The following is a 26,500-nucleotide window of genomic DNA, read 5'->3' on the forward strand; positions in this document are numbered from 1 at the left end:
CAACACATAATCCACCCAACGTTGATTTTTTTTCTGTCGTATACAATCTCCAAAACGTTTATTTTTTCTAAGAAAATGTACGTGTGGGCTCATTTTAGTGCCCTTCGTGCGTCTACTCGACGACTTTGTTTACTCACATTACACCACATATTTCACCATCACACTGGATACACACATTTATATATACATGCAGACCAATTATTATAATAAGGTTTTATGCGGTCCCTAAATCATATATCATTAATTCACACATGACATAGTATTATATTATGTAAAAACATACTTTTGACTATGTTGCCTATAACCAAAAAGACATCTCTCTATCTCTTTCTCTCTCTCTCATCCTATTTCCAAGAAGCTCACAATGCTTTTGAATTCTCTCACATGTCTTTTGACAATTTTAGTATAAATACTTAACCCATCAGTCAGTCATTCTCATATGTTCATCAACAACATTTGATCTCAAGCTCATAAGAATTTGATCTCCACATTATATCTTGATCGTCACCACAAGACAAAAACTACCAACTTTATTTTATCATCAATCACAACATATAATCAAAGAGATGGGAAGAGCTCCATGCTGTGAGAAGATGGGGTTGAAGAGAGGACCATGGACGCCTGAAGAAGATCAAATCTTGGTCTCTTTTATCCTCAAGCATGGCCATAGTAACTGGCGAGCCCTCCCTAAGCAAGCTGGTATGTACAAAATTATAATATCACATTACTTACATATATACATGCATAGTCTAATTTCCTCAATTTGATTACATTTTTTTAACATTGGTAATCATTAATTACAGGTCTTTTGAGATGTGGAAAAAGCTGTAGACTTAGGTGGATGAATTATTTAAAGCCTGATATAAAACGAGGAAATTTCACCAAAGAAGAAGAGGATGCTATTATCAGCTTACACCAAATCCTTGGCAATAGGTATTTTACTTCACATATAACCGACACTCAAGTTTTACTTTGTTTTCTTACTATATATAAATAACCAAAAGAAAGTAACTTTACACACACGTCTAGGTCCACTACTATGCTTTTAATTATGCAATGATCTAATCTTTAGTTAAATTTTGTATTGATGTTCTTTGTTTTCCTTTTTGTATCGTCTTTAGATGGTCAGCGATTGCAGCGAAATTGCCTGGAAGAACTGATAACGAGATCAAGAACGTATGGCACACTCACTTGAAGAAGAGACTCAAAGATTATCAACCCGCTAAACCTAAGACCAGCAACAAAAAGAAGGGTACTAAACCAAAATCTGAATCCGTAATAACGAGCTCGAACAGTACTAGAAGCGAATCGGAGCTAGCTAATTCATCAAACCCTTCTGGTGAAAGCTTGTTTTTGGCGTCACCTTCGACGAGTGAGGTTTCTTCGATGACACTCATAAGCCACGAAGGACATAGCAACGAGATTAATATGGATTACAAACCGGGAGACATCGGTACTATAGATCAAGATTGTGTTTCTTTAGAAACTTTTGGTGCGGACATCGATGAGAGCTTCTGGAACGAGACACTTTATAGCCAAAGTGAACACAACTATGCCTCGAATGACCTAGAAGTGGCTGGTTTAGATGAGATACAACAAGAGTTTCAACACTTAGGCTCCGTTAATTATGAGATGATTTTCGATAGTGAGATGGACTTCTGGTTTGATGTATTGGCGAGAACAGGCGGGGAACAAGATCTCTTAGCCGGGCTCTAATCAAAATGTTTTAGGAGTAAAGTGAAATGGTGCAAATTAAAGTGGTTAAAGCTAAGAAACTCAAAAGTTTTGTTTACCAAAAAAAAACACTCTGACTGTTGATGTGATGTTAGTTAGTATATTAATTAGAGGCTGCGTTATCAAAAAATTGTATTCATTTGTTTCTCCAAGATTGAGTAGTTAGCTAGTACGACTACTAATCAAAGAGTCCATGTATGTTAATATTGTCTAGTTGATGAAATAATTAACCAAGAAACATTGGATGCCACTATAACAACAAGAGCAATTCAAATTGTATTACTATATGATTCATTGTTATAATCATTTTCTAATGAGGTTTTGAAGTTCAACTATGGCGGAAAAGGTAAAGTTACGTAGTCTTTTATAATAAATTACTAGAGAAAAAGGAGCTTAATGATCATAAACATTTTTAATTAAAATCTAAAATCTCTAAACATGATTTATGGTTTATATGTTAATGACGTCCATGTGTCATCATCCAAATTTAACCTCGCATATTGTTTACAAAAAATATCTATATTATAATTAAACAAAACATATAAACTATTGATTTACTCTTAAACTAGATGTTGTCTTTTTACTATATACTCAAGATAATAATATGATTTAATTGTTTTTAAACTTTTAGATACTGTTAAATTAACTTTGTATTGTAATTTTCATCAAACCCTTATGGAGAAAGCTTATTTTCGGCATCACCTTCTACAAATGAGGTTTCTTCGATGACACTCATAGCGTTTACCTATGAGTGTGATTTGCAGAAATGCCTAGTCCAGTAGAGGAGAAAAGATTTGCCACTTGGGGAAGTGAAATTAAATACATGAAGATTTGGTTCTTGACCAGAAGAAACTCTCAAGATTCAAGAATGTATGAATATCAATAACAATTTTGGTCCTTTTGATGTTGAACGACTGCATGATTGCCGCTAATGTCATTGGTTTCGCTATAGGAGGGTGAGAGATGAGAGGAGAAAGACGAAAGAAAACGGAAATACAATGTCCAGTGAGATAATCTGGCATATATATTGTGACCGAATATTCTTATATTGTGACGACAATAATCGTAATAATATTCACTTTTTACTGTAGTATATATATAGTTTCATAGTACAAATGATTCTAGAGCTAAACTATGTTTTGGATTAACTGAGTTTATGAAATTCCAGGTTACGCCGGAAGAGATGGAAGCGTACCGGATGCATCAGGATGATCCCATGAAGAATCTTCTACACTAAAGTATCTTTGTTTATAGAAGAAACTTGTAGTTAGAAATTTATAAGAACAGAGAACTACTGCAATTTTCACTCCATTGTTTCGTGGTTTGTTATAAATAACCAAACCGAAATTCTGAATTCGGTTCCCAATTCTTAACCAATAATTTACCCTTAACCAACTCGAAATTTGCCGTGTCCTAATTTCGGTTTAGCAGCTTGGTTTAATTGTTGACGCTTCAGTTTCCCCTTTGAGACAAAATGGTGGAGAGATTTTTCCCGACGAAGCGGAGCTCCGGCGACGGAAATCGCCGGCGGGATAAACTAACTCTCCTCTCCGGTCCAATTTCGTCGTATCTTTCTTCCTCCGACGCTATTCCCTTAAAATTGATTCCCTCTTTGCTCAGTCTCTCTCATGACTCATTGTTCTTCTCTACAGAGGCAAAACCTCTCTACTCTTCCAATTCGCTCTCAATGTAGCGAGTGCTTCTACAAACAATCGTGTCGTCTTCATCTGTCACCGGAAAAGAATTGAATCCAATCCTCCGTTTCTCTCTCAGGTACCTTTCGCATCTTCCTCTGTTAGATCTTGTTATGGAGGTGTTTTATGGAATCTTAGACTCAAATTCTTCTCAGGGAATCGATCCTTCCTCTGATGTATTCAATCGAATTCAGATGAAGTAAGAACACAAACCAATTTTGAAAACGAATTTACTTAGCTTAATTAGCGAATGATTTGGTTTTTGTGATTGAAGATATGTGGATGATGATGAAGGAATCAGGAAATACTTTGCTGCGTTTCATCTTCATCGTGTTGATGATTTTCCAAATGCGGTTATAATCGATGATTTCGGCGATTACTTTAGTCAATTGTAAGGTTGCTCAAATCCATTATATGATATGATGATGATGATGATGATAGTGAATTCATGACTTGAGTTGTTCGATTAGGAACTCGATGATGAATTCTCGGGCTAGAGACATGGCGATGGTTCGGACTCTTGCTCTATGCCACAATGCTATAGCTGATGCTAAGTGAGTGAACCTTTTTTCAGTTTTACATGACTAGTGTTTTGCAAAATGCTGAGTGTTGTTTTTAGTAGGCAAGCTTTTTGTGAGCTTGTATTGTCTGAGACTAACCATGGAGACTCCCCGAGGTCGTTGTTTATATACAAACGATGGATCCCGAAGATCTTTACGATAAAAGGTTTTGTGTTTTTTTTTTTATTCTCCCTGATTCATATAAACATTACAACATTTTGTGACGTTTAGTTTGTGATATCCATTTAATGTGATGAAGGTCATGGTGATGGATCGTTTCTCTTGACAAGTAATGGTACATCCGAGAAAAGCGCCAAGTATTCGATCGCGCTGCAATATCTCATCTTGGAGCAGATGATTGATAGTTATTAGTTCACTGAGAAGAGTATCTCCACTCTTTTTCCTTATGAAAAGTTCTGTTTTTATGATATTTTTGTCAATGTTTTTTTCCCCGTTTTCTATTGGTATTTGCATTATTAGGTACTTCTTAGCGCAAAATGTTAAATTGTCTTTCTTGGCTAAATTTTTTTAAAAATAGAAAACCTAGATTTAATAAGGGTTTAGGTCTTTTTCTAGCTAGCTTGCGACTCGCAGGGAAAGAAAGGTGAGCTCTCTGCTATATTTGCTCGCAAGCTTGGGTCGGCTTGCTCTCTATCCATCTCTCGCTCTCATATTCTAAATTATATTATAGATTTTGATTTTGATTGACAAACTTATTTTGCCTCAAGTCGACATGGAGTGGAGAAGCCTTCCGTTGGAATTGCAAGAAGAGATACTTTCTAGGGTTCCGGCAAAATCTCTGGCACGATTGCGTTCAACGTCGAAACGATGGAATGCTCTACTGAAATCTGGGAGCTTTGCTAAGATACACTCTGCTAATGCACCAACAGAGTCTCTGATTATGATTATCATGTTGAAGGATTCTAGGGTTTACTTAGAGATTGTCAATCTCCATGGAGTTCACAACAACGTTGCCCCATCTTTTGAGTTAGGATCTCGATTATACCTTAAAGAGCCGCACATATGTAACGTCTTTCACTGTGAAGGCTTATTATTGCTATGCACTATTAAGGAGAATAGACTCGAGGTTTGGAATCCATGTTCAGGAGAAACCAAGTTAATTAAACCTAGAAACAGCTACTACAAGGAATCAAACTTTTTTGCTCTTGGTTACGCCAACAAATCTTCCGGCAAGAAATACAAAGTCTTGAGCGTGGATCGTCGAGACCATGTTCCTGGTATCTCCAACAATGAGTACGAAATCTATGACTTTACCAATGATTCTTGGAGGGTTCTTGGTGTGACTACCAATAGGATTATAAGACAAAATCATCCCGTGTCTGTGAAAGGAAATACTTATTGGGTTGCTCGTCATCCGGAGTGGCCAATTAATAAAAAATACTAAGTTTTGATTTTTCAACAGAGAGATTTCAAAGTCTGTCTCTTCCTCAGCCGTTTCCTTATATAGTTGCGGCTTTATCAGTGGTTAGAGAAGAACAACTCTGTTTGTTAGGTTATTATAATAAGGAAACATATTCAGAAGACTTAAATTTATGGGTGACATCTAGTATCGGATCAGTCATGTCATGGAGCAAGTTCTTAACAGTGCACACCATTAATCCGGGTCGGGAAATATTGTTTGCTGATGGTATGAGTTTCTTGGCCGTGGAGCAAACCAAAGTTTTAGTGTGTTTCAGTAACCAAATCTTACGTATTGTGGGAGAAAATAATAACATACAACATGTGGATGATCATGATAGAGATTCTATGTCAAGATCATCTTGCTCAGTTCTTCTGAAATACGTTCCAAGTTTAGCCCAAATCCAATAAGGCATACTTCTTGGACGAGACAAAAGGAAAGCTCCAAGATTGATTTGTAATTGTCTCACCAATCTATCCAAGTCTCTTTTTCTTGTTTTCTTTAGGATCTTTCATATTGATCAGGTTTAGGGTTTTCTCTGGTTCGATGAACTTAAAAATAATCAACTTAATTTGCTTACATGTTATTGCTTGAGTTATTTGATGGATTGTTTATATACAAATACTCTTACAAGCATAAATGGAGAATCAGCTTTGTGATCTGAATCTTCTTTTCATATTTTAAGGAAAAGAAAAAGAAAGACTCGAAATTGAAAACCATTCGTTCGACCGAAAAACAAATGAAATTAGTGAAAAGCTTTCTTGGAAAAAATGAAGAAAATACAATCAAGCAGTCTACAAAATAATCAATAGTCAATCCTCAATGTTTATGTTGTAGAACGCAAAAAGTCGCACAAGTAGGAAAAATAAAACAGAAAGAAGAATAAATAGATCATGAACTTCGAATTAACCTTTCTTGGAACTCAAGAAAAGATCTCTCTTTTTCCATCCTCATCTCCTCTTTAAACTTATAGATGAACTCGCTGGCCTTTTCGTCCACCTTAAGGTGCGGCGATGCAGCCACCACTCTCCTCCAAGCACCTTCCATCGAATCAACAAGCTCATGCGCTCCCTCTTCTTCTTCTTCTTTTTCCAATAGTTGGCTTTGGTATTTGTAGATTTGCCAGTGAGTGCTCTCATCACTATGCCTTATAAGATACTATTTCTTGGCAAAAGGACGAGACAAGAACTTTAGAAACCGAGAACGTTGCCTCGAGCTTGTATTTTGATGATACCTTGTTTCTAAAGGAGCAATAAGACGGTGCGACATGACATAAGTCGAATATAATCTCTGACCGATGTAGCAATCTCGAAAGGCAAATTTTGTAGTACAGAATTAGGAGACAGTAACTTTCGGCACATTTTGTAGTACAGAAAGGCAAATTATATGATATACTTTTACTTTCATGTTTCAATGATTGAAATCACTTTCATCCATATATTTGGTATCGTTTTCGTTCACATTTGATACCGATCAATCGATCTTCTCAATTTTTCTTTACGGTTTTTGTGATTTAGTAACAACAAGAGTAGAGGATTAACGAAAATTTATACAAAGATGAACAACATATAAAAATGTTCAAAATCACACTGTTACTATAAAATTCCAATTTGTAAGTATATGTTGCATTGTACAAACTACAAGCTACTAAATTCTATGATGTTGTTTCTTTTTGCGTGGAATACAGTTTACACTTAAATCAAGCTGTGAGTACATTTTTCTAGTTCTATTTCAATATTTGCAGATCAAGGGTATTAGATTTAACTTGATCATGGTCGTAAAACATGTTTAATGGATGTTGCAAAAACATCCATTGAATTGGTCTAATCTCTTACAATCAAGAAAATATTTCTTCCTCACAACATTACGTAACAACCATTACTTAAAATATGTCTATTTTAAGCTAAATGTTAATTATTATCTTTAAGATTAAAGGACAGAGAAACGTGGTAAGAAAGAAGGAAGAGCGCCAAAGTCTGAGCTAAATCTATGGTGGTTTCAAGCATTCCTAAAATGGCGATCTTCTCTCAAAAAAATATTATCTCACCACTTAACCATTCTTACATTTCCTCATATCATCATTTCAGACTGAAACGTTCCAAGATTTTTTTGTGTGTAGATATGTTTTGATAGATTGGAGATAATTTAAATGATTTTGGATGAGACTTGAAGCGGATCAAGCTAGAGAAAGGAATCGACGACAAATGAATCTATGAAGACAGGTGAATTACAACACTTGATGCTTCTTGAGTTTATCCGACGTTCTTCTCTCGGGTTTCTCAGATGGAATGGCAGATCCTGCTAGTTGTTATATCCATCACGAGCGTGACATCGACCAAGTTTGTTTTCTTCTATCTTATTACCCGCAAAACATTACTACTATATTGGAGATCTTTTCAGCCATAAGAAATAAAAATAAACGAACAACAAGCTTGTTCAATGAAATTTTATGTTCAATGAAAATACTTTCACAATTTGGACAAATGATGTTTTCGAGTTTTGGAATTTGCTTATTTTCTTGTATTTGTGATAAAAGCTATATATGTTGATTCTTGATACCTCACATGAAGTACGAAATGGAGTATGCAATTTTTCTTTTTTGGCTCATTCACCACACTTTATAATAAACGTTTTCATTTTGTTGTAGGCACTTGTCGTACTGAAAAAGGGAACTCAATTACTCAAGTACAGTCGGAAAGGGAAACCTAAATTCCGCGCATTCAGGCTTTCTCCGGTATGCAATGTTTTCGATGTTTCTTTTATATGTTATACAAACTATACATATGTTTGTACGAGTATGATATTTCGTGCTTACTATTACACATTGTGCTCATAGTATATCTATGTTGATGACAGGATGAAAAAACGTTGATTTGGTTCTCGCGTGGAGAAGAAAAAGGTTTGAAGTTATTTGAAGTTTCTCGTATCGTCCCGGGACAAAGAACTGTGAGTTTAACCTGATTTACTGGATATTTATCTTATAAGCAAGTGTTTGTTTTTGTTTCTAACATTTTTTCATGAATAGGCTGTTTTTAAGAGATTTTTACGTCCAGAGAAAGATCACTTATCATTTTCACTTCTATATAACAACAGAGAAAGGTCACTTGATCTGGTTAGTAAAGAGACCACTTCAACTTATATTATAAAATTGAAAATTCACTTATTATTTATGTTTTTGTTTTTTTTTTTAATTTGAAAGATTTGTAAGGACAAAGCAGAGACAGAGGTTTGGTTTGCTGGCCTTAAATTTTTGATTGAAAAAAGTCGTAATCGACGCGCCAGAAGTGAGATCCCTGAGGTATGTTCTTCATAATTTATATAAATTTTGTTACATATCTAGTCGAATTTATAATGCATTGATTCATTTTTGTTTTTCAGATACATGACAGTGACACTTTCTCTGTTGGTCGTCAATCTATAGACTTTGTCCCAAACAATATTCCGAGAGGTAGAACATCAATTGACTTAGGCTATCAGAACAATTCAGATGTGGGATATGAACGTGGAAACATGTTAAGACCAAGTACGGATGGTTTTCGGATCAGTGTCTCAAGCACACCAAGTTGTTCAAGTGGAGGATCTGGTCCAGATGATATTGAATCATTAGGTGATGTTTACGTTTGGGGTGAGGTTTGGACTGAAGGGATATTACCAGATGGAACTGTTAGCAAAGAAACAGTGAAAACAGATGTACTGACTCCAAGACCTTTGGAATCAAACGTTGTGCTTGATGTTCATCAGATTGTTTGCGGTGTAAGGCACGTTGCGCTTGTGACAAGACAAGGAGAGGTTTTCACTTGGGGAGAAGAAGTTGGAGGAAGGCTTGGACATGGTATTCAAGTCGATATTAGTCGTCCGAAACTAGTTGAGTTTCTTGCTCTAACCAACATAGATTTTGTTGCTTGTGGAGAATATCATACTTGTGTTGTTTCTACCTCTGGTGACTTGTTTTCATGGGGAGATGGAATCCATAATGTTGGGCTATTAGGACATGGTAGTGATATTAGCCATTGGATACCTAAAAGAGTCTCTGGTCCTTTAGAAGGTCTTCAAGTACTCTCAGTTGCTTGTGGAACATGGCATTCGGCTTTAGCTACTGCGAACGGGAAGCTATTCACGTTTGGTGATGGAGCGTTTGGCGTTTTGGGTCATGGAAACAGAGAAAGTGTTTCGTATCCTAAGGAAGTACAGTCGTTAAACGGTTTGAAAACTGTGAAAGTAGCTTGTAGTATCTGGCATACCGCTGCGATTGTCGAGGTTATGGGTCAGACTGGTACGAGTATGTCATCTAGGAAGTTGTTTACTTGGGGTGATGGTGACAAAAACAGATTGGGACATGGAAACAAAGAGACTTACTTGCTTCCAACTTGTGTCTCTTCTCTTATTGACTACAACTTTCATAAGATTGCTTGCGGACATACATTTACCGTCGCACTCACAACTTCTGGACATGTTTTTACTATGGGTGGTACCGCGCATGGTCAGCTAGGTAACTCAATATCTGATGGTAAATTACCATGCTTGGTGCAAGATCGATTGGTTGGAGAATTCGTGGAAGAAATCGCGTGCGGAGATCACCATGTTGCGGTTTTGACATCTAGAAGTGAAGTCTTCACATGGGGAAAAGGTGCTAATGGAAGATTAGGACATGGAGATACAGAGGATAAAAGAACACCAACTTGTGTTGAAGCCTTGAGAGATAGGCATGTGAAGAGCTTATCTTGCGGCTCAAACTTTACGTCGAGTATATGTATACATAAATGGGTATCTGGAGCAGATCAGTCAATCTGCTCCGGATGTCGTCAAGCATTCGGATTTACTCGGAAGAGGCATAATTGTTATAATTGTGGTTTAGTCCATTGTCATGCTTGTAGCTCAAAGAAAGCTCTAAAAGCAGCATTAGCTCCAACTCCGGGGAAACCACATCGCGTATGCGATGCTTGTTACAGCAAACTTAAAGCGGCAGAGTCTGGTTATAGTTCTAATGTAAACAGGAATGTTGCAACTCCAGGACGGTCAATAGATGGGTCAGTAAGAAGTGACAAAGAAACAACAAGGTCATCAAAAGTTCTCTTGTCCGCAAATACAAATTCAGTCAGGTCATCATCAAGGCCTGGACTCACACCTGATTCTTCTAATGCTCGTGCCTCGCAAGTTCCATCTCTCCAACAACTTAAAGACATTGCATTCCCGAGTTCGCTTAGCGCCATTCAAAATGCTTTCAAACCTGTTATTGCTCCTACTACTACTCCACCGCGTCCACTTGTTGTTGGACCATCATCCCCATCACCGCCTCCACCTCCAAGATCATCCTCTCCTTATGCAAGAAGAACGAGCCCTCCACGCACTTCTGGATTTTCAAGAAGCGTTATCGATAGTTTGAAAAAGACTAACGAAGTTATGAACCAAGAAATGACAAAACTACAGAGTCAGGTATCTTTATTTCTTGTTTCTTGTTTTCCAATCACCAAACACTAACAATATAATAAACCTAACTCATTATTGAAACAACTCAAACTTTTAGGTTAAGAATTTGAAGCAGAGATGTAATAATCAAGGTACAGAGATTGAGAGATTTCAAAAAGCAGCTAAAGACGCTTTTGAATTAGCTGCAAAACAATCTTCAAAACATAAAGCAGCAACAGAAGCACTCAAGTCTGTTGCAGAACAGGTTTGCTCCATTTTTTGTATGCTCAAAGAATCTTTGTTTCTTGTTGCAACATATCATATAATATTTTTCTATTTCAGTTAAAAGAACTGAAAGATAAATTACCACCAGAAGTATCAGAGAGTGAAGCATTTGAATCCATCAACTCTCAAGCTGAAGCTTATCTAAATGCAAACGAAGCATTAGAAACATCTCTACTTACAACTTCAGGACAAGAACAAGAAACATATCAAAAGACAGAGGAACAAGTATCTTCTAACTCAAGTATAACCGAGGCATCGAATTCATCAAGACCACCAAGCACAGAAGCTTCATCATCAAGAACAAGTGGAAAAGAAAGTAAAGAACAGTTTGAGCCTGGTGTTTATGTTACTTATGAGGTAGACATGAATGGTAACAAGATCTTTCGACGAGTGAGGTTTAGTAAAAAAAGATTTGATGAGCATCAAGCAGAAGATTGGTGGACCAAAAACAAAGATAGGTTGCTTAAGTGTTATGGTTCAAATTCATCATCATCTTCATCGAATCCAACGGCTTCTGACTCACCTGTTGCTCCACAACCACCGTCTGATCCGTCAGTACCTGAACAGAGCAACGAGAAGGAACCAGATTCTGAAACCTAGTCATATGTGTAATAAGTTTTTCATTTGTATCAGTTATAGAAGCAAAATGGAGAAGTAGTCATTGCTAGTACACTGTCACATGTTAACAGTTAACGTATGAAGTATGAGCCCAGTTATATATACTAACGTATAATTTTTTATACAAATGAGCTGGGTCTTTTAATTACATTTATGTTTATTTAAAGTATAGTATTTTCAAATCTCTATTTTATTTTTATTTTTTAAGCACTAACAATTTTTTATCTAAGAATTTTATTTTTTTCAATATACTCAAATGAACGAACTTTTAACAACTAATGTTATTCGAATATCTCAAAACTATTTTTGGTATAAATTATTTTAAGATTAAAGAAATTCCAACAATTTAAAATATAACTAGGAAAGTTTTAGAATTCTTTCATATTTACTAAGTTTTAATTGAACCAATTTTATATTTAAGAATTTAATCTATATACAATAATCCAAAATGATTTGGAGAGTCCCATCTCTTTATCATTACTTTTTGTTTTGTATATTTACAAAGATAACAATTTACTACAAATGAATCACATTTTTTACTTACGTCTTCTTATCATAAACTTTCGTTTCCTATTATTTTTACAATTTGTCACATTTTTTATTACAACTCTTTGTTTTACATCTACTGAGTACTGACACACTAAATGTTTGTCCCACATCATGCGAGAGATTAAATATCATTCTCTAATTCACAATGCCATTGAAAATAGGGTGAACAAAATATAAAACCATAGAAGAATAGATATTGTAAGATCTGAGAAGCATAATTATCTATTTAATTCTCGGAAAAATTGGAAATAAAGGATAAATATTTAAGTATTTGTCCATATATGAATTCTATGAACAAATATCAGCTATTCCTAAACTACCCCTTGCATAAGATTGAACCAATTGTTTCAAAAATAATTAAGAAAAATATGTATTAAAATGATAAAGAAGACATGAAGATATATAAAATGTCAAAATATATTGTTTTGTTTTCGTTTTAGATGGATATAATTTGATCTATAAAGTTTAGAATATGTCTTCTGAAATTAGAATGTATATTCTATACACTCTGCATGTTCTACAAAATTTAGATTATGTATTCTACACACTCTACATGTTCTACAAAATTTAGAAGTCATTTCTGTTCTCCGGTATTTAGAATACTAGTTTCCACGACTTTTAGAATACATATTCTATACTTTGTTCTTTTTTCTACAAAAATTAGAATATGTTTTCTAACATTTACTCATGTTCTAAGAATGTTAGAAAACATATTCTTAAGATTTTTTTTATTCTATAAAAATTAGAAAGTACATTCTATCTAATTTATATTTTTAAAAAAATCTTAAAATATGGAAATTGAATATAGTGAATTTGATTACATCTGAAAATTACAGAAGTTGAATTCTGAATACTTAAAAATTCTTTAGACCTAAGTGAATAAATTATAACACAAATTATAATTTTTCTTTATACTTCACACTTTTTCCTATAGATTACGCTTAATTTCTTGTCTCAAAACCCGGAAAATTAGTTGAATTTTGAATACTTTAAAAGTCTTTATACCTAAGTGAATAAATTATAACACAAATTAGAATTTTTCTTTATACTTAACACTTTTTCCTATAGATTACGCTTAATTTCTTGTTTCAAAACCCGAAAAATTATAGTTGTGCTCCATAAAGAAATTGAAATCAACGGAGAGAGATAGAGAGAGATTGAAGAAGAAGAAGAAAAAAAAATTTATTTAATATGGCGTTATTAGAGAGGAGAGAACAATTACGTAAGCTTAACTTTGATGAGCAAGAGAATCAAAGAAGAAGAAGATATGAAATTATCTACGGCAAAATAAATAATGGAATGTAAATAAATGTTGATTTTGTCCTATATTTTTTCCAAATTGTTTTTAGAAAGAAATCAATTTAATTTTGAATTTTTTTAATAGTTTAGTAAAATTTTAAAAGACTGGGGGCATATTGGGATTTTAATTATATGAAATCATATATGACCAATATTAAAGTATATATGACCAATCATGAATATAGAATGCATAGATGGACAATAGTTTAATTATTTGTCCTTTATTTCCAATTTTCCCTTAATTCTCTCTCTTCTGCAGTTTTGGAAAAGGACCAAATCACCCCTCCGCATATAACTAATTGTTTAGCAATATAATAAAATAGTTATCGACGGATTTTATCAGATTCCAATAATACTGTTCAACAAATATTTGGTAAAAAAATATATGAGTTAGATGATTATCTATTGAGTTAACACGATAACAAAATATATAATCAATAAGTGTATAAACATATCGTGTTAAATCATATGGTATCGCGATAAGTTTATAAATTATGTGATAAATTAATATTTATCGTGTTATCTCATATATTATCATATAGAAAAAATAATGAGTTACATGTAATAAAGTATTTGTGTAGATATCTATTTGATTAACATGTTAACTAGTATAGTATCGTGATAAATTTATAAATTATGTGTTAACTTTTCATTTACGGTGATATAAGACTACAGTAAATAAAATTGTAACAGGCTAATGTTTTATTTAGCAAAGTCTCTCACCATTTTCCCAAATGAGATGTTTTGTTACAAGAAAATTTTGGGTGAATCGATTTCAAAACTTTAAAAATCCGATTGACATCAATTGTGATAGACTAGAAAATTGTAAGTAAACCCGTGGATGGACTAGATCTAAGAAAAATCCTTCTATCTAAACTCTGAATCAAACAACGTCGTCACCATCGTCTTCCCTAAGTCTCGACAAAATGATAGCCGTCTAACAGAAATTAGATGACGTACGGTTAGAATTGAGTGTGTCGGCTATGGAAATAAGCTACGGAAGCGGCCGGAGCTCCAATCATCTTCATCGCATCTATGTCCGGTAAACCACCACTGTCACTAGTGAATCACACGACTCCCGATTTTCTTTTCCGGCCAGCTTCTGATTTCAACATTTTTGATTTGATTTGATTTTTTATGTGGCCATTGTTATTCATGTTCTTGTGTTGTCTGGAAATTTAATACCAACGAAAAAACAAAATAAAGAAGAAAAGAGGAGAGAGAAGGGGAGGGATAAAAAAATCTAAAAAATGTTTATACAGTGACCAATTGGTCAAACTAATTAACCAGTCTTCTATGGATACAGATTGTAGATTCCCTTGAAAATAAATCATTTAGAAGATTTTTTATATTTTAAATAATATAAGAAAATAGATATGAAGTTTAATGTAACAAAAACTATGGTTACTAAATTTATACTTATAGTATACTGATCATAAAAAAATCTCACATATTTTTCAAATTGGTTAATGAATGGTTTAAATTATTAAGTCTAAACAAATAATTTTTTTTTTTTTAACATATTTGAATCGATAAAATCCGATTTATAACCAATATTGGTTAATGAATGGTATAAAGATGAGAGTTTATTAAATATAGGGAGCATTTTATAAAATTCAGTAAACTCTATAGAAGAAACGTCAAACGTGATTATTGACAAAAAAAAAAAAAAAAAAAGAAACGTCAAACGTGAATTACAAAGTTGTTTCCTCTGAAATTCTGCGAACTCTTCTTTGCTAAGGAAAAATTAAATATCCTCCAACTGTGTGAATTAAGATATTTCTCTTATCTCTTCTCTTTGTTTGATAAAAAAAATTTCAATTTTTCCCGAGATTTTGTTTCTCTCGATCGATTCCACACCTAAAGATTGAAGCTTTTTCTTCTGGGTTTGTGTAAGTTTCCACCTTTCGTCTTCTTTCTGATCTGTGAGAAGAAATGGGACAACAGCAATCAAAAGGGGAATTGCTGTATCAGCAAGTGAGTTATGGTAACTCTGAAGGAATTCGAACTCTTCATCGAGATGGTGCAGACCTTGAGGTTGGTTCTTGTCGATTTTTGTCTAATCAAATTGGTTTTGAATTGATCGAAATTAGGGTTTGAATTGATTTTGTGTGTGTTTTGGGATTACAGTGGATGGATAGAGAAGGAAAAACTGCGTTGATCTTGGCTTGTATGAACTCGGAGCTATATGATGTTGCTAAAACTTTGATTGAGTTGGGTTCTAATGTTAATGCTTATCGTCCTGGTATGTCAAAGATCTTAACTTTTCTCGTAATTGGTTATGAAGTTTCTTGTTTATGCCCAAATTGAACTCAATGCTAAGTTAGGGTTTATTGACATTGAATGCTGTGATAGTCATTGAAATGTAACAACTTGTCAAGTTGAAGTTAGTGGAATGTGTTTGGAATTTGAGACATTGTTGTAGTGTGATCTAAGATGCTTACCCTTAAAAAGGAAGTTTTAGTTTTAGAGTGTGATTGAGCTAATTTGGTCATTTTTTTTTGTCTTCAGGTCGTAATGCTGGGACTCCTCTGCACCATGCTGCAAAAAGAGGTCTTGAGAACACTGTTAAGTTACTTCTTTCGCATGGTGGTAAGTGTTTGTCCTCTCTTACAACTTGATGAATGTGAGTTTAGTAAATAATACTTATGGTGTCTTTATCTCATATGGTGTATCCCATTTTCTTGTAGCAAATCCACTTGTTCTCAATGATGATTGTCAGACACCACTTGAGGTCGCTAGAGTCAAAGGTTTCAGCAATGTCGTACGTGCAATTGAGGTATGTTTGTAATACCTGTTTGATCATTTGTTCTAACCGGCTTTTGAATGATATGACTACTTTGTGGATTAATAGTTTTTTTGAATTGTGGATTCTGTAGAAACACATCTGCTTGTTCTCGGGTTGGATGCGTGAATTTTACGGCCCTACCTTTCTCGACTTATTTGCTCCGCAGCTTCTTTCAAGAAGAGTGTGAGTATCCATCCATTGAATTTCACCCTTACCTTTCTTTCTTTTCTCACGAAAATCTCGTTTCTTTTCACTGAACTCTGAGGAAAACATTTTCCTTATGCACATGGCAATGAATCTTCTTTAAACCTTATGATTTGCAGATGGGTAGTCATCGTACCAACTGGTTCAAGAAACCCTACAAAACCTTTCAAGTTGGAGCTGGTTGTGTATGCTAGTTTGCAGGTATGATGAATAAATTCATGACATTTAACTTTCAATGTATTTTAGTCTTGCATATTTGGCTAATCTGTCTATAAAACCGGTCTGATGTAATCAGGATGCACAGCCACGCACGATGATGCCTTTGTGGAAAGCAAACTTGGAAGAACCAAAAGCAAAGCAGTCCGATACTTCAGTGATGATCGTTGATAATTCCACAAGTAATTTTCCCAGCACTTTTTTATGTTGTTGACATGCAATCTCTAGTTTTGTGGATGTTGATTGAATTTTATTCTGGTGGATAGTCCCAAGCCGCAGGATGAAGAAACGCAGGGTCTACGCCTCCCACGGGAGACGTAGGCCTCAAGTAGTTAGGCGTAAGTCTACACTGTTTAGTTGTTGACAAACTATCCTTAGTTCGTATAATAAATTATCTATCTCCATATCTTAAGTTAACCAAGAAAGTATCTAAATTGATGTCTCTGTTTTATCTGCTCTTGCATTATAGTGTTTTTTTGTTTCAGTGAAGTATAAGCATGTTGAGTTTTTCTCTCTTTCTTTCAGAAACACGTCTTAAACTCGCACCTGCGACTGAAGGTGACAGCCAACAGCTGAAGTGGTTTTGTGATGCATGTAAAGGAATTCCACAGGTAATGTCAAAAACAACATCCATTGGATCTACTGAGGATTTTTTTTTTCATTTCTTCCTTATTTGGTTCTAAATATTGAAACTCGCTTGGAATATATGCTACAGCCGATGCGTCCACCGGTCTTTCTCCAAACAGCACCATCTGCTCCACCACCACCATCAGAAGATGAACTAGCCATGGCAATGAACGCCTCACTTCACACTACTATGAGTGACCCATCAAATCTCAATCACCATTCCATCGGTCAAGCAAGTTCCTCATCCGTTCCAAGCTCATCAACCGCACCTCCCTCAGGAAAAGCAAGCGCCTTTGTGTTCAATAGCCATGGAATTGGCATTGTCCTAGAATCTTCACCATCAGCTCCTCCATTGACAGATGATAATATATCAACAGTAGACGAAGGTCCAATTCATTACCCATCGATCGATTCAACACCCGTCGATCTCCCATCTGCTTCTTCTCTTCCAGCTCCAACCGAAGGTGAAAGGAAAGAAGACGGGAGCACTGGAACATGTGCGATATGTCTAGATGCTCCATCTGAAGCAGTATGTGTCCCGTGTGGACATGTCGCGGGATGTATGTCTTGCTTGAAGGAGATCAAATCCAAGAATTGGGGATGTCCGGTTTGTCGCGCCAAGATCGATCAGGTTATTAAGTTGTACCGTGTCTGAGAACAGGTACAAACTCCATGGGATTATCTCTAAATCCTTCATTGTCTGTGAGATTAAACTTTTTCAACTATTGAAACTATATCTCTCTCTCTATTACACAGCCAAAATCAATACCCTGTTTTCTTATTATCGAAAGCTAAAACAGTGTTTATAATTTGGAACTTTAAAAAACAGTCCCAATATTTTGTATATATGTTTTTGGACAAAAGGAAGAATGTATCAATGTAAAGTGTGGTAATATATTTTGTATACAATATGTTTATTATATTTGAATTGATAATTATTGGTACATAAATATAATTTATTAAGAGTCTTAAATAATTGTAACAAATCTTGGATTGGTTCCCAAAAGTAAGAACAGCATATTTAATCATTGTACGGAAAAAGGTTGAATGGGTTAATAAACTATTTGTGGCTCAGGTAACTTTTAACTTTTCCGTTAATTACTCAACTTATCGTACGCTTTTTTTACATTCAGCAATTATTTCCACAATTAAATTTTTTTTTTGTCAACAGCTTTTAATTTAAAATTTAAAAAAATCATTTCTGAAAAATGTTGTTTACATATGTAATGTGATGCGATGCGGTTCGGTGCAAACTTTTTACGCTAAATTATCTGCTTTTACATTTGCACTTCGAGGGATTAAAGAAACAAAGTTCTTAAACAAAGTTCCACAATTAAATCTTATACTAGAAAGAAACAAAGTTCTTTCTATTATTATTTTTAATTACCAAATTGGCACTATTGATTATTTAATTTATAATTAGTTGTAATGGCATGTTGTTAAAACCAAAATACAAAACAAATAGTAATTTATTAATATATTGTTAAAACTTTTTAAATATATACATACATATATGTATGTAGGATTTACATATTCAATGGAAAAAATACTCCTTTGTTTGGAACTTAGAATAAAATAGTGAGCTATAAGTATAAGATAAAGATATCCCCACCACCAAATGTAGCATAAAGAGAAGCTTCATGTCATTGCTATTAATGGCATCAACTATAGACTAAAAGTTCTTATCAAAAGGAAAAAAAAAAAAAACTATAGGCTAGAAGTATCAAACACAACAAACAAAGTATAGACTATAGAGTACAAGTCTAAGACCATCTCCAATGCACACCTCTATATTTTCCTCTATTTTAGAGGAGATTTTGCTCCAAGGTATCTCTCTAAAATAGAGTTTTCTCTAAAATAGAGGAAAGAGACAATGAATTACTCTAAATAACTAATAACTCTCATCTGTGAGTGGTCGATAAAACGGATTTCCATTCAAAATTAAGTGATCTTTTTTTTGTTAAGGAATATCTAGTGATCTTAACTTTTATAAGCTCAATTATTATATAAAAGAAACAAATTATATCATATATATAACAACAATCCGTGGAATTTTTTAAAAAAACATCAATTGAAAAGGTGGTTTGTACAATCTACCAGACTTCCACTGTTTCATACACTTAGGTATAGAAAATTATAATTTTAATATATATACATGCTAATTTTAACGGTGCATTGCGGTTCCAATAGTAGCGAAAATGTTTGCATATATATATGTATGTATATATTTTTGTTACTATTAGAACCGCACCGTATTTTATCCACAGTTAAATCACACATCTTCATTCGGAGTTATCTTAAAAATATATATACAGCTACATTTTTCTTTTTTAAATAACAATAGAAAAATACATCTATTTTGTAAAAATTTCTGCTGTTGCTAAATAAATACACCTTTAAGAAAAATTATAAGTCTATTTTGTTTTTGTATAAGAACGAAAGATCCAAAAAAAAAAAAAAAAAACAAGTGAAAAAATGTCACATGGTCCACAACGACATGAAATGGAACAGTTGGATTTGATTGATTGACTCAACATTTCTCCTTCTTTATTAAGTAACCATTCAAAAACACACTTCACTGCTCATTTTTTCCCTCTCTGTCCCCATTCAGTTTTGTACCTCTGCCACAAGTTACCCCTTGCCGCTAACTTCTTTCAGGGGCCATCTCGTCTTTTGAATCCAGGTGTTGTCCACTCACGTAAAGACCCAAAGCCATCGTCACTATATTCTCTCTGCCCAACCCTACTACTACTAGTCTTTCCTCTAATTTAGTTATATTGTTGATCACTCACTAGATTTGATTCCATCTTTCTCATTTAACTATAAATTACTGTATTTGTCTAGATTTGTACAGGAGTGTGGAAATGAATCATTCATTAGCTTATAAGTTAGTCTAGCTTAGTTCAATTTTCATGAGTTCCAAATATATGTTTTTAAGGGTCATCCAGAAAAAGTCTTCCGTTTTATCCTACATTCGTTTCAAGCAAAATTTTTTTGTAAAACATATTTATGAATTTTTAAATTGAAGAAAATCAAAATGATCGTAATAGATTACGTAAACGTAAGAGAATAGGGTTTATGGTTCCTACCCATGTAACTAGGTCGGTTCCTTCTTCTCCGGTCCAAAGTATCAAGGAAGTGGGCGAACCAAAATTTGTTTTAAAGAAAGTTGTGTTGACTAAAAAATAGTGATGAGAATAAATGCGTTGGAAATTTTGTAGAGCGGTCAGTGATAACCAAAGAAAGGTAATAATCGAAGTGGTGAATAATTTCCATGTAAATTTAGGTCAAAGTCAAAGATCATTGATTTACCACTATGCAAATAAACATTTTAACAACTAGTAAAAAGTAATTATACTAGATAATAATTGATATCTTATATATATATATATATATATATATATATATATATATATATATATCTATTAAATTAACAGTCACTTTTACAATAATTGCTACTCTCTCTGGTTTAATTGTCCTACTTCAACAATGGAACAATATCTCCTCCAAAAATATTCGATGGTTTCATTCATCGTCTCTCCGACGGTTTCACTTCTTTAAGCAACTATGATATCCAATTTTGTTCTTCAAAATATATCCGCATTTGTTTCTATCAACCCCAAATTCTATATGATCGATCTCAATATATATAAAAACTTCTCTTTCTATTATGTATATATTTTGTGATTTCCATTCACACTAATCTTTACTGATATACCAGATTTTTAGAGTTTTTCTATTAAATACCGTTTATTGCAATGAGGACATTAATTTTGGCATTTTGTTTTTGCAGGAGAATAACTAGATCAATATGGAACAACAACAAGGTTAGTCATCTACTTCACAAGCATTAAAATTCATATTCTTCTATGTTAGACAATTTTATAAGCCTTTGTTTCTAATTCGTCTTCTCATATATTGGTATACTTTTCTCAGACGTTGACAAGATTTTTTCAGAAATAAGATCAAAGGTAATTTGCTCTTCTACTTTTCTATCATATTTTTTCCTTGCTTGGTTTTCTCATGAGTAGGACTCACTAACAAAATCTTCAACTTTGTCTCAGGTAGGCATCAGACATGACCCATCCAAAATCCATTGTGGAGAGATTGATGAATTAAATTATTACGATATGCATTATCTCACTTATAGCCCATTGATGCTATTTATGCCACTAAATTTCATTCATCTTATGAGTGACAATGATGGATGATGAAACATATAAGAAACAATACAAATTGAGTCATTATTTTTTGTTATTTAGGTTAAAATATGCTATTCATGATAGTCAAAATATTTTGCAGGTCCTTGAATTGGAAATTTGATTTCTTTTTTATTTTTCAATTTTAAGTAAACTGCAAGATAATAAGACCCTGCATAGTAGGAGCCATAACACTAGTTTGTTACTATATAACATTTTAACTGTTTTCGGTTAACAAAATAAAATAAAAAGTTAAATAAATAATCATATACCAAACCCTAAACCGTAAAATTCCCCCTTTTTACCTTCATCCACCAAACTATTCAAAGTCTTACACAAAAATAATGATTTAAGAGATATACGTAACATTAGTAGTGTTTAACTCAATCTCTATAGTCAAAAACAAGCTTGCATTATTATTTGTTCCACTGTTATTAGTCAAGCAAAAAATTAAATGGAAAAAAAGAAAGAAAGAATATTTATATGACTCCATTCAATTCACTCTTTTATAGCAATGACTACGATAGCCTCTCATCTTCTTTTTTTCTCTCCACCATCTTTCTCTTATCAACTTAAACTCACAAGTCTCCTCTCATCTTCATCATAACCTAAAAACAAAAAAAACCTTAGATTATCAGATCTTGATATCATGGATCCTATTCTCGGCTTTATGGGCACAACAAACATGTCACATAACACAAACCTTATGATCGCCGCCGCAGCCACAACCACCACCACCTCCTCGTCTTCCTCTTATTCCTCCGGCGGCTCGGGGACTAACCAGCTGAGCAGGTACGAGAATCAGAAGAGAAGAGATTGGAACACTTTCGGACAATATCTCCGCAACCACCGTCCACCACTTTCTCTCTCCCGTTGTAGTGGTGCTCATGTTCTTGAATTCCTCAGGTACCTCGACCAATTCGGCAAGACTAAGGTATAACATACTCACTTACATATGTTTATGTATCTCTTACATCAAAATACTATTTTTTGATAATTTCCACTGAAATAGATCCAAATGAAACCCTATGTATAATTTGAGTTTCTTTGACCTAAAACATATTTTTGTTCTAGTTGGGAGTAAAATTCTTAAAGATACTGTATTATCATTCTTATAAACGAGATCTCACTGATCTGCATATAATTTACCTCACTCGGGTTCTATATCTTTCAAATATTTTCATCTATCACCGACAAACAGTATTGCAATATGATTCTTAATTGTATTTATTCAAAAAGTTAACTCCATCATTATTAGCAAATAAATAAAATATATGGTCTATGATTCTTACTGTGATGATATATAGTTGTATATAGTCAAAAATGTTATTCAAACATTACAAGCACACAATATCTATATAGATTGAAAATGCTGAAGTTAAAACGCCACTTTGATCTTTGTATCGCTAGGTTCATACACACCTATGTCCGTTCTTCGGGCACCCAAACCCACCAGCACCATGTGCCTGTCCACTACGACAAGCGTGGGGTAGCCTCGACGCACTCATTGGTCGTCTTAGAGCCGCTTTTGAAGAGAACGGTGGTTCACCAGAGACGAACCCTTTTGGTGCACGAGCCGTTCGACTCTACCTAAGGGAAGTTCGTGACTCGCAGGCTAAAGCTCGTGGGATTAGCTATGAAAAGAAGAAGCGGAAGCGACCTCCCCCGCCGCTACCACCGGCTCAGCCGGCGATTTCAAGTAGCCCTAATTAGCACTAAGTCATGAGAAAAATGTTTCGATGAACTTATATAGTATTTGTCAATGACGAACATGCACGAGTTATTTTAAAGAACATGCCCTTTTTCTTCCTAATCCTCCTCCTTTATTTGGCAAGCTAAAGAATTTTTATGTTGTATTGAATAAATTTGTAATTCTTTTTGTTTGGCCTCACATAAGTATGGAATATGGATTAGTATATTTTTAATACATCCATTATTAGAAAAGTCATAAGTTTTATCTTAGAGACTTAGAGTGATCATACCACTAAATTAATGACCACATCTTTGTCATTTATTTGCAAAATTGAAAGATTATGATCATGTTGGCTCATTTATCGCATGTTTATAAAACATAATAACAATTTTGTATGCATCGCAAAAAGAAAAAGAAAAAGAAAAGAATAACTTAATTACGATTTAATTACCAACGTTTTTACTAGTTCTATGGTTCTACCTATACCAAATAAACCATTTCTTTTATTTATGCGTTTTCTCTACGCTATTCAAGTATACTTTATAGTCTATACTACTTCTTGAAGTTTTGATCAAGAATAAACTCATATTATCTAATTATTTCAAAACCTTATCTCTATAAATCGGTTGTTATTCATTTATTGATCAAGTTATACAAGAATACTAATGTTTTGTACAGGACACTATATATAGGGTTTGTTGTTGTTGTTGTTGTTGTTTAGGAATCCCAATGACCGAATATGAATTAGTATTACTTTTTTGTTTTATACTACTTAAGATATTCGGTGTAAAAAATCTTCATAATTAGCCTCTATTAATAGAACCAACTTATAGTAGAAGTTGAATATTATTGTAGTTCGATAAGACATGACAAAAGAAGGAAGATTTGCAGAATCAAATGGTTGTTCGTGTCTTTTCATGCTCTCTGTGTACGCCTTCCTTTGTAGCGTCCTAAATTGGTAGGGAATTGGCAAATCATTCAGTTTCTTGTCCTTGTTACCAAAAGTCTTTGCTTTCTTTTCTTTATAAAAATGTATATACTATTAATTTGTATCGGTAAATTTTTGATCTCATGTAGCTTTAGAGGTAAAGCAGGTCAATCACTTTGATTTACTCTAAACAAACAACTTGACCTCAATATTACCCACTGCCGGCCCTGTCAAATTTTGGGCCCAATACAATTTTTTTTTTATGGATTTTGTAGAAGAAATTTAAAATTTGAGATCAAATCTTAAAATTTCAAAAAAATTGGGGCATATTTTGCAATAACAAATAAATAAAATTTAAAAATTGAGACTAAATCTGAAAATTTTAGAAAAATGAGGCCTATATTTTACAATAATAAATATTTTTGAGGCCTCATTTTGATACAAAAAAATTTAAAAATTATTGCGGCGCAATACTTTTGTTTCTTAAAAATTGGTCACGGGCCGGGCCTGATATTACCAACCTTAATGTCAAATATTCTTTTGATTTTTTGACTAATATATATTGATGTTATCTAATTACTAACTTAAGCCTCAAATGTACACGATCAAAAGTCAGCCAGTCCTAAGCAACATTTACGATGATGAATAATGAAACAAAACACATACGAGTTGACAACAATTTGACAACTTTCAGAACCGAACTTTATGACGATAAACAACAATTGTTAGTCGATAATTATCATTTAACGAATGTTGGTACCAACAAATAAAGGGAAACATTACATTACATAGGTGCACTGCAGATTGATTGGTGGACCAAAGCGGGTCAGACCGCATCACACGCTCTCACCGTCTCATTTGTCATTTCATGTCATTGTCAGCTCTGCTCAAACGATAATTGGAAAGAAAAAAAAAAACTAGTTTTGCCTAAAAGACAGTTTTTCTCCTCCGTTAGATCTTCAACACGTGGCCCGATCTCTGCCGTGCCTGATTTCGCTCCCCGCTCAAGATGTGAAGAGCCCATTTATTTACAGGCTTTAGCCCATTTGTTTAACACCATTGCCGAATCAAACAACTATTGTTTTGTTTTAATTTACAAATGATTTATCCATGCTGTCGACTAAAATCAGGTAACTAGTGAGTTACAAAAAAAAAAAAAGCGACCATAACTTTTATTCGATTAAGTAAATAATTATGAACTTTTTACAGTAGACACACTATATTGGATGCTATTTTTATACTAAACAACATAAAATTAGAAAGATTAAATAAAATAAAGTTGACCATTGCTTGTAGTCTGTGTAGTGTTTTCGATGTATCAGAACTTGAAATTACATTTGTATTTTATATGTTGATGACAATTTTTTTTTTTCTTACAATTATTCAAACTCTAACAAAAACGAGACTGAAGATGAGTTATTACCAAAGACACAAGTTTAGAAGAGATCCTATGGAATTTCAAATGGATTAAAAAAAAACACACATGTTAATCATTAACTACATTTATACCTTAATACAAGTTTTTTTTTATAATAATTTTATGCGTGAAGGGTTAGATGAGTGAAACTCCATGAAATTTTAAATTTACAAAAATAAAAATTTACTCATTCCACCCTTTAAAGTAAATCGTGTGGATTTACCATTTGAGAAAATAGATATGTTTTGGTACTTGTCTAAACAACTTGTCCATAATATGTCTTGGTCAATCAAAAGTTGGCCATTAAAACCTAACAAACAAAAATATCATTTATGGACTAGCTTTTAAGTGTGGTTTCGATGGACAAATTTTAGTGAACAAGTTATGGATAATACCCATTTTAGTACTATATTTTGTAGGTCCATAAGATTTTAAAAGAAAAAATTAAAAACAGAATGAGTAAGTATCCTTAGAAAAATCTAAGTATAACAACAACAAAAGTTTCTTAAACAACATCAAAGAAAACTTAGAAAGAAAAAACAAAATTTCAGACAAACCATTTACAACATGGTAAATGAAAACGATTATGAATTTTAGGAAAAGATTGCCAAATAACGTGTTATATAGAATAACACCATCCAATTTTAAGTAACTTTCGCAAATGACAGAAGTTTTTTTTCTTACTTTGGTTATATACCTAACTAACAACACGAATATACTCAATTATTTTTCGTAACATTGGTTACACGAATCTAGTCTCCCGTATGTATATTAAAATCGAGACAAGTCAACCATTAGACATGTGCCTTGTTTGAAAAATCGCTAGGCGCTAGTCGGGCGTTCGGCATGGGCCTAGCGATTAA

General features: G+C 33.6%; 6 protein-coding genes across 8 annotated transcripts; all 6 read left to right on the forward strand.

Moving 5' to 3' along the window:
- Positions 1-269: 269 nt before the first annotated feature.
- On the forward strand, positions 270-1,987 carry LOC9319481 (transcription factor MYB15). Its single transcript, XM_021033768.1, has 3 exons — positions 270-699; positions 804-933; positions 1,122-1,987. Exons 1-3 carry the CDS (start codon positions 567-569, stop codon positions 1,714-1,716), a joined length of 858 nt encoding a protein of 285 aa, XP_020889427.1. The 5' UTR covers positions 270-566; the 3' UTR covers positions 1,717-1,987.
- Positions 1,988-3,156: 1,169 nt separating this feature from the next.
- On the forward strand, positions 3,157-4,511 carry LOC9319482. Of its 2 annotated transcripts, none has more exons than XM_021033853.1 (7): positions 3,157-3,300; positions 3,387-3,507; positions 3,584-3,627; positions 3,703-3,819; positions 3,899-3,982; positions 4,048-4,154; positions 4,248-4,511. In XM_021033853.1, exons 1-7 carry the CDS (start codon positions 3,209-3,211, stop codon positions 4,358-4,360), a joined length of 678 nt encoding a protein of 225 aa, XP_020889512.1. In that variant the 5' UTR covers positions 3,157-3,208; the 3' UTR covers positions 4,361-4,511. The 2 variants fall into 2 exon arrangements, with proteins under 2 accessions (XP_020889512.1, XP_020889513.1); XM_021033854.1 differs by having other exon boundaries at positions 3,174-3,300; positions 4,051-4,154.
- A 125-nt stretch (positions 4,512-4,636) lies between these two features.
- Positions 4,637-6,113, forward strand: LOC9319483 (putative F-box protein At3g23260). Its single transcript, XM_021033852.1, is given in 2 exon segments — positions 4,637-5,381; positions 5,384-6,113. Coding segments are annotated over 2 exon segments (1,095 nt in total). The 5' UTR covers positions 4,637-4,721; the 3' UTR covers positions 5,819-6,113.
- A 988-nt stretch (positions 6,114-7,101) lies between these two features.
- LOC9321628 lies at positions 7,102-11,850 on the forward strand. The gene is made up of 8 exons (XM_021030272.1): positions 7,102-7,747; positions 8,056-8,142; positions 8,265-8,354; positions 8,434-8,520; positions 8,608-8,706; positions 8,787-10,841; positions 10,933-11,079; positions 11,157-11,850. Exons 1-8 carry the CDS (start codon positions 7,697-7,699, stop codon positions 11,697-11,699), a joined length of 3,159 nt encoding a protein of 1,052 aa, XP_020885931.1. The 5' UTR covers positions 7,102-7,696; the 3' UTR covers positions 11,700-11,850.
- A 3,407-nt stretch (positions 11,851-15,257) lies between these two features.
- On the forward strand, positions 15,258-18,328 carry LOC9319485 (putative E3 ubiquitin-protein ligase XBAT35). 2 transcript variants are annotated; one of them, XM_002883372.2, is made up of 10 exons: positions 15,258-15,602; positions 15,696-15,810; positions 16,077-16,157; positions 16,256-16,344; positions 16,445-16,536; positions 16,677-16,758; positions 16,853-16,955; positions 17,040-17,111; positions 17,299-17,384; positions 17,489-18,328. In XM_002883372.2, the coding sequence occupies exons 1-10, from the start codon at positions 15,501-15,503 to the stop codon at positions 18,053-18,055; spliced, it is 1,389 nt and encodes a 462-aa protein (XP_002883418.1). In that variant the 5' UTR covers positions 15,258-15,500; the 3' UTR covers positions 18,056-18,328. The 2 variants fall into 2 exon arrangements, with proteins under 2 accessions (XP_002883418.1, XP_020885963.1); XM_021030304.1 differs by lacking the exon at positions 17,040-17,111 and having other exon boundaries at positions 15,259-15,602.
- Positions 18,329-21,895: 3,567 nt separating this feature from the next.
- LOC9319486 (protein LIGHT-DEPENDENT SHORT HYPOCOTYLS 4) lies at positions 21,896-23,526 on the forward strand. The gene is made up of 2 exons (XM_002883373.2): positions 21,896-22,533; positions 23,010-23,526. Exons 1-2 carry the CDS (start codon positions 22,249-22,251, stop codon positions 23,310-23,312), a joined length of 588 nt encoding a protein of 195 aa, XP_002883419.1. The 5' UTR covers positions 21,896-22,248; the 3' UTR covers positions 23,313-23,526.
- The last annotated feature ends 2,974 nt before the right edge of the window (positions 23,527-26,500 follow it).

This window comes from Arabidopsis lyrata (assembly GCF_000004255.2).
Source record: "Arabidopsis lyrata subsp. lyrata unplaced genomic scaffold ARALYscaffold_3, whole genome shotgun sequence".
NCBI lineage: Eukaryota > Viridiplantae > Streptophyta > Magnoliopsida > Brassicales > Brassicaceae > Arabidopsis > Arabidopsis lyrata.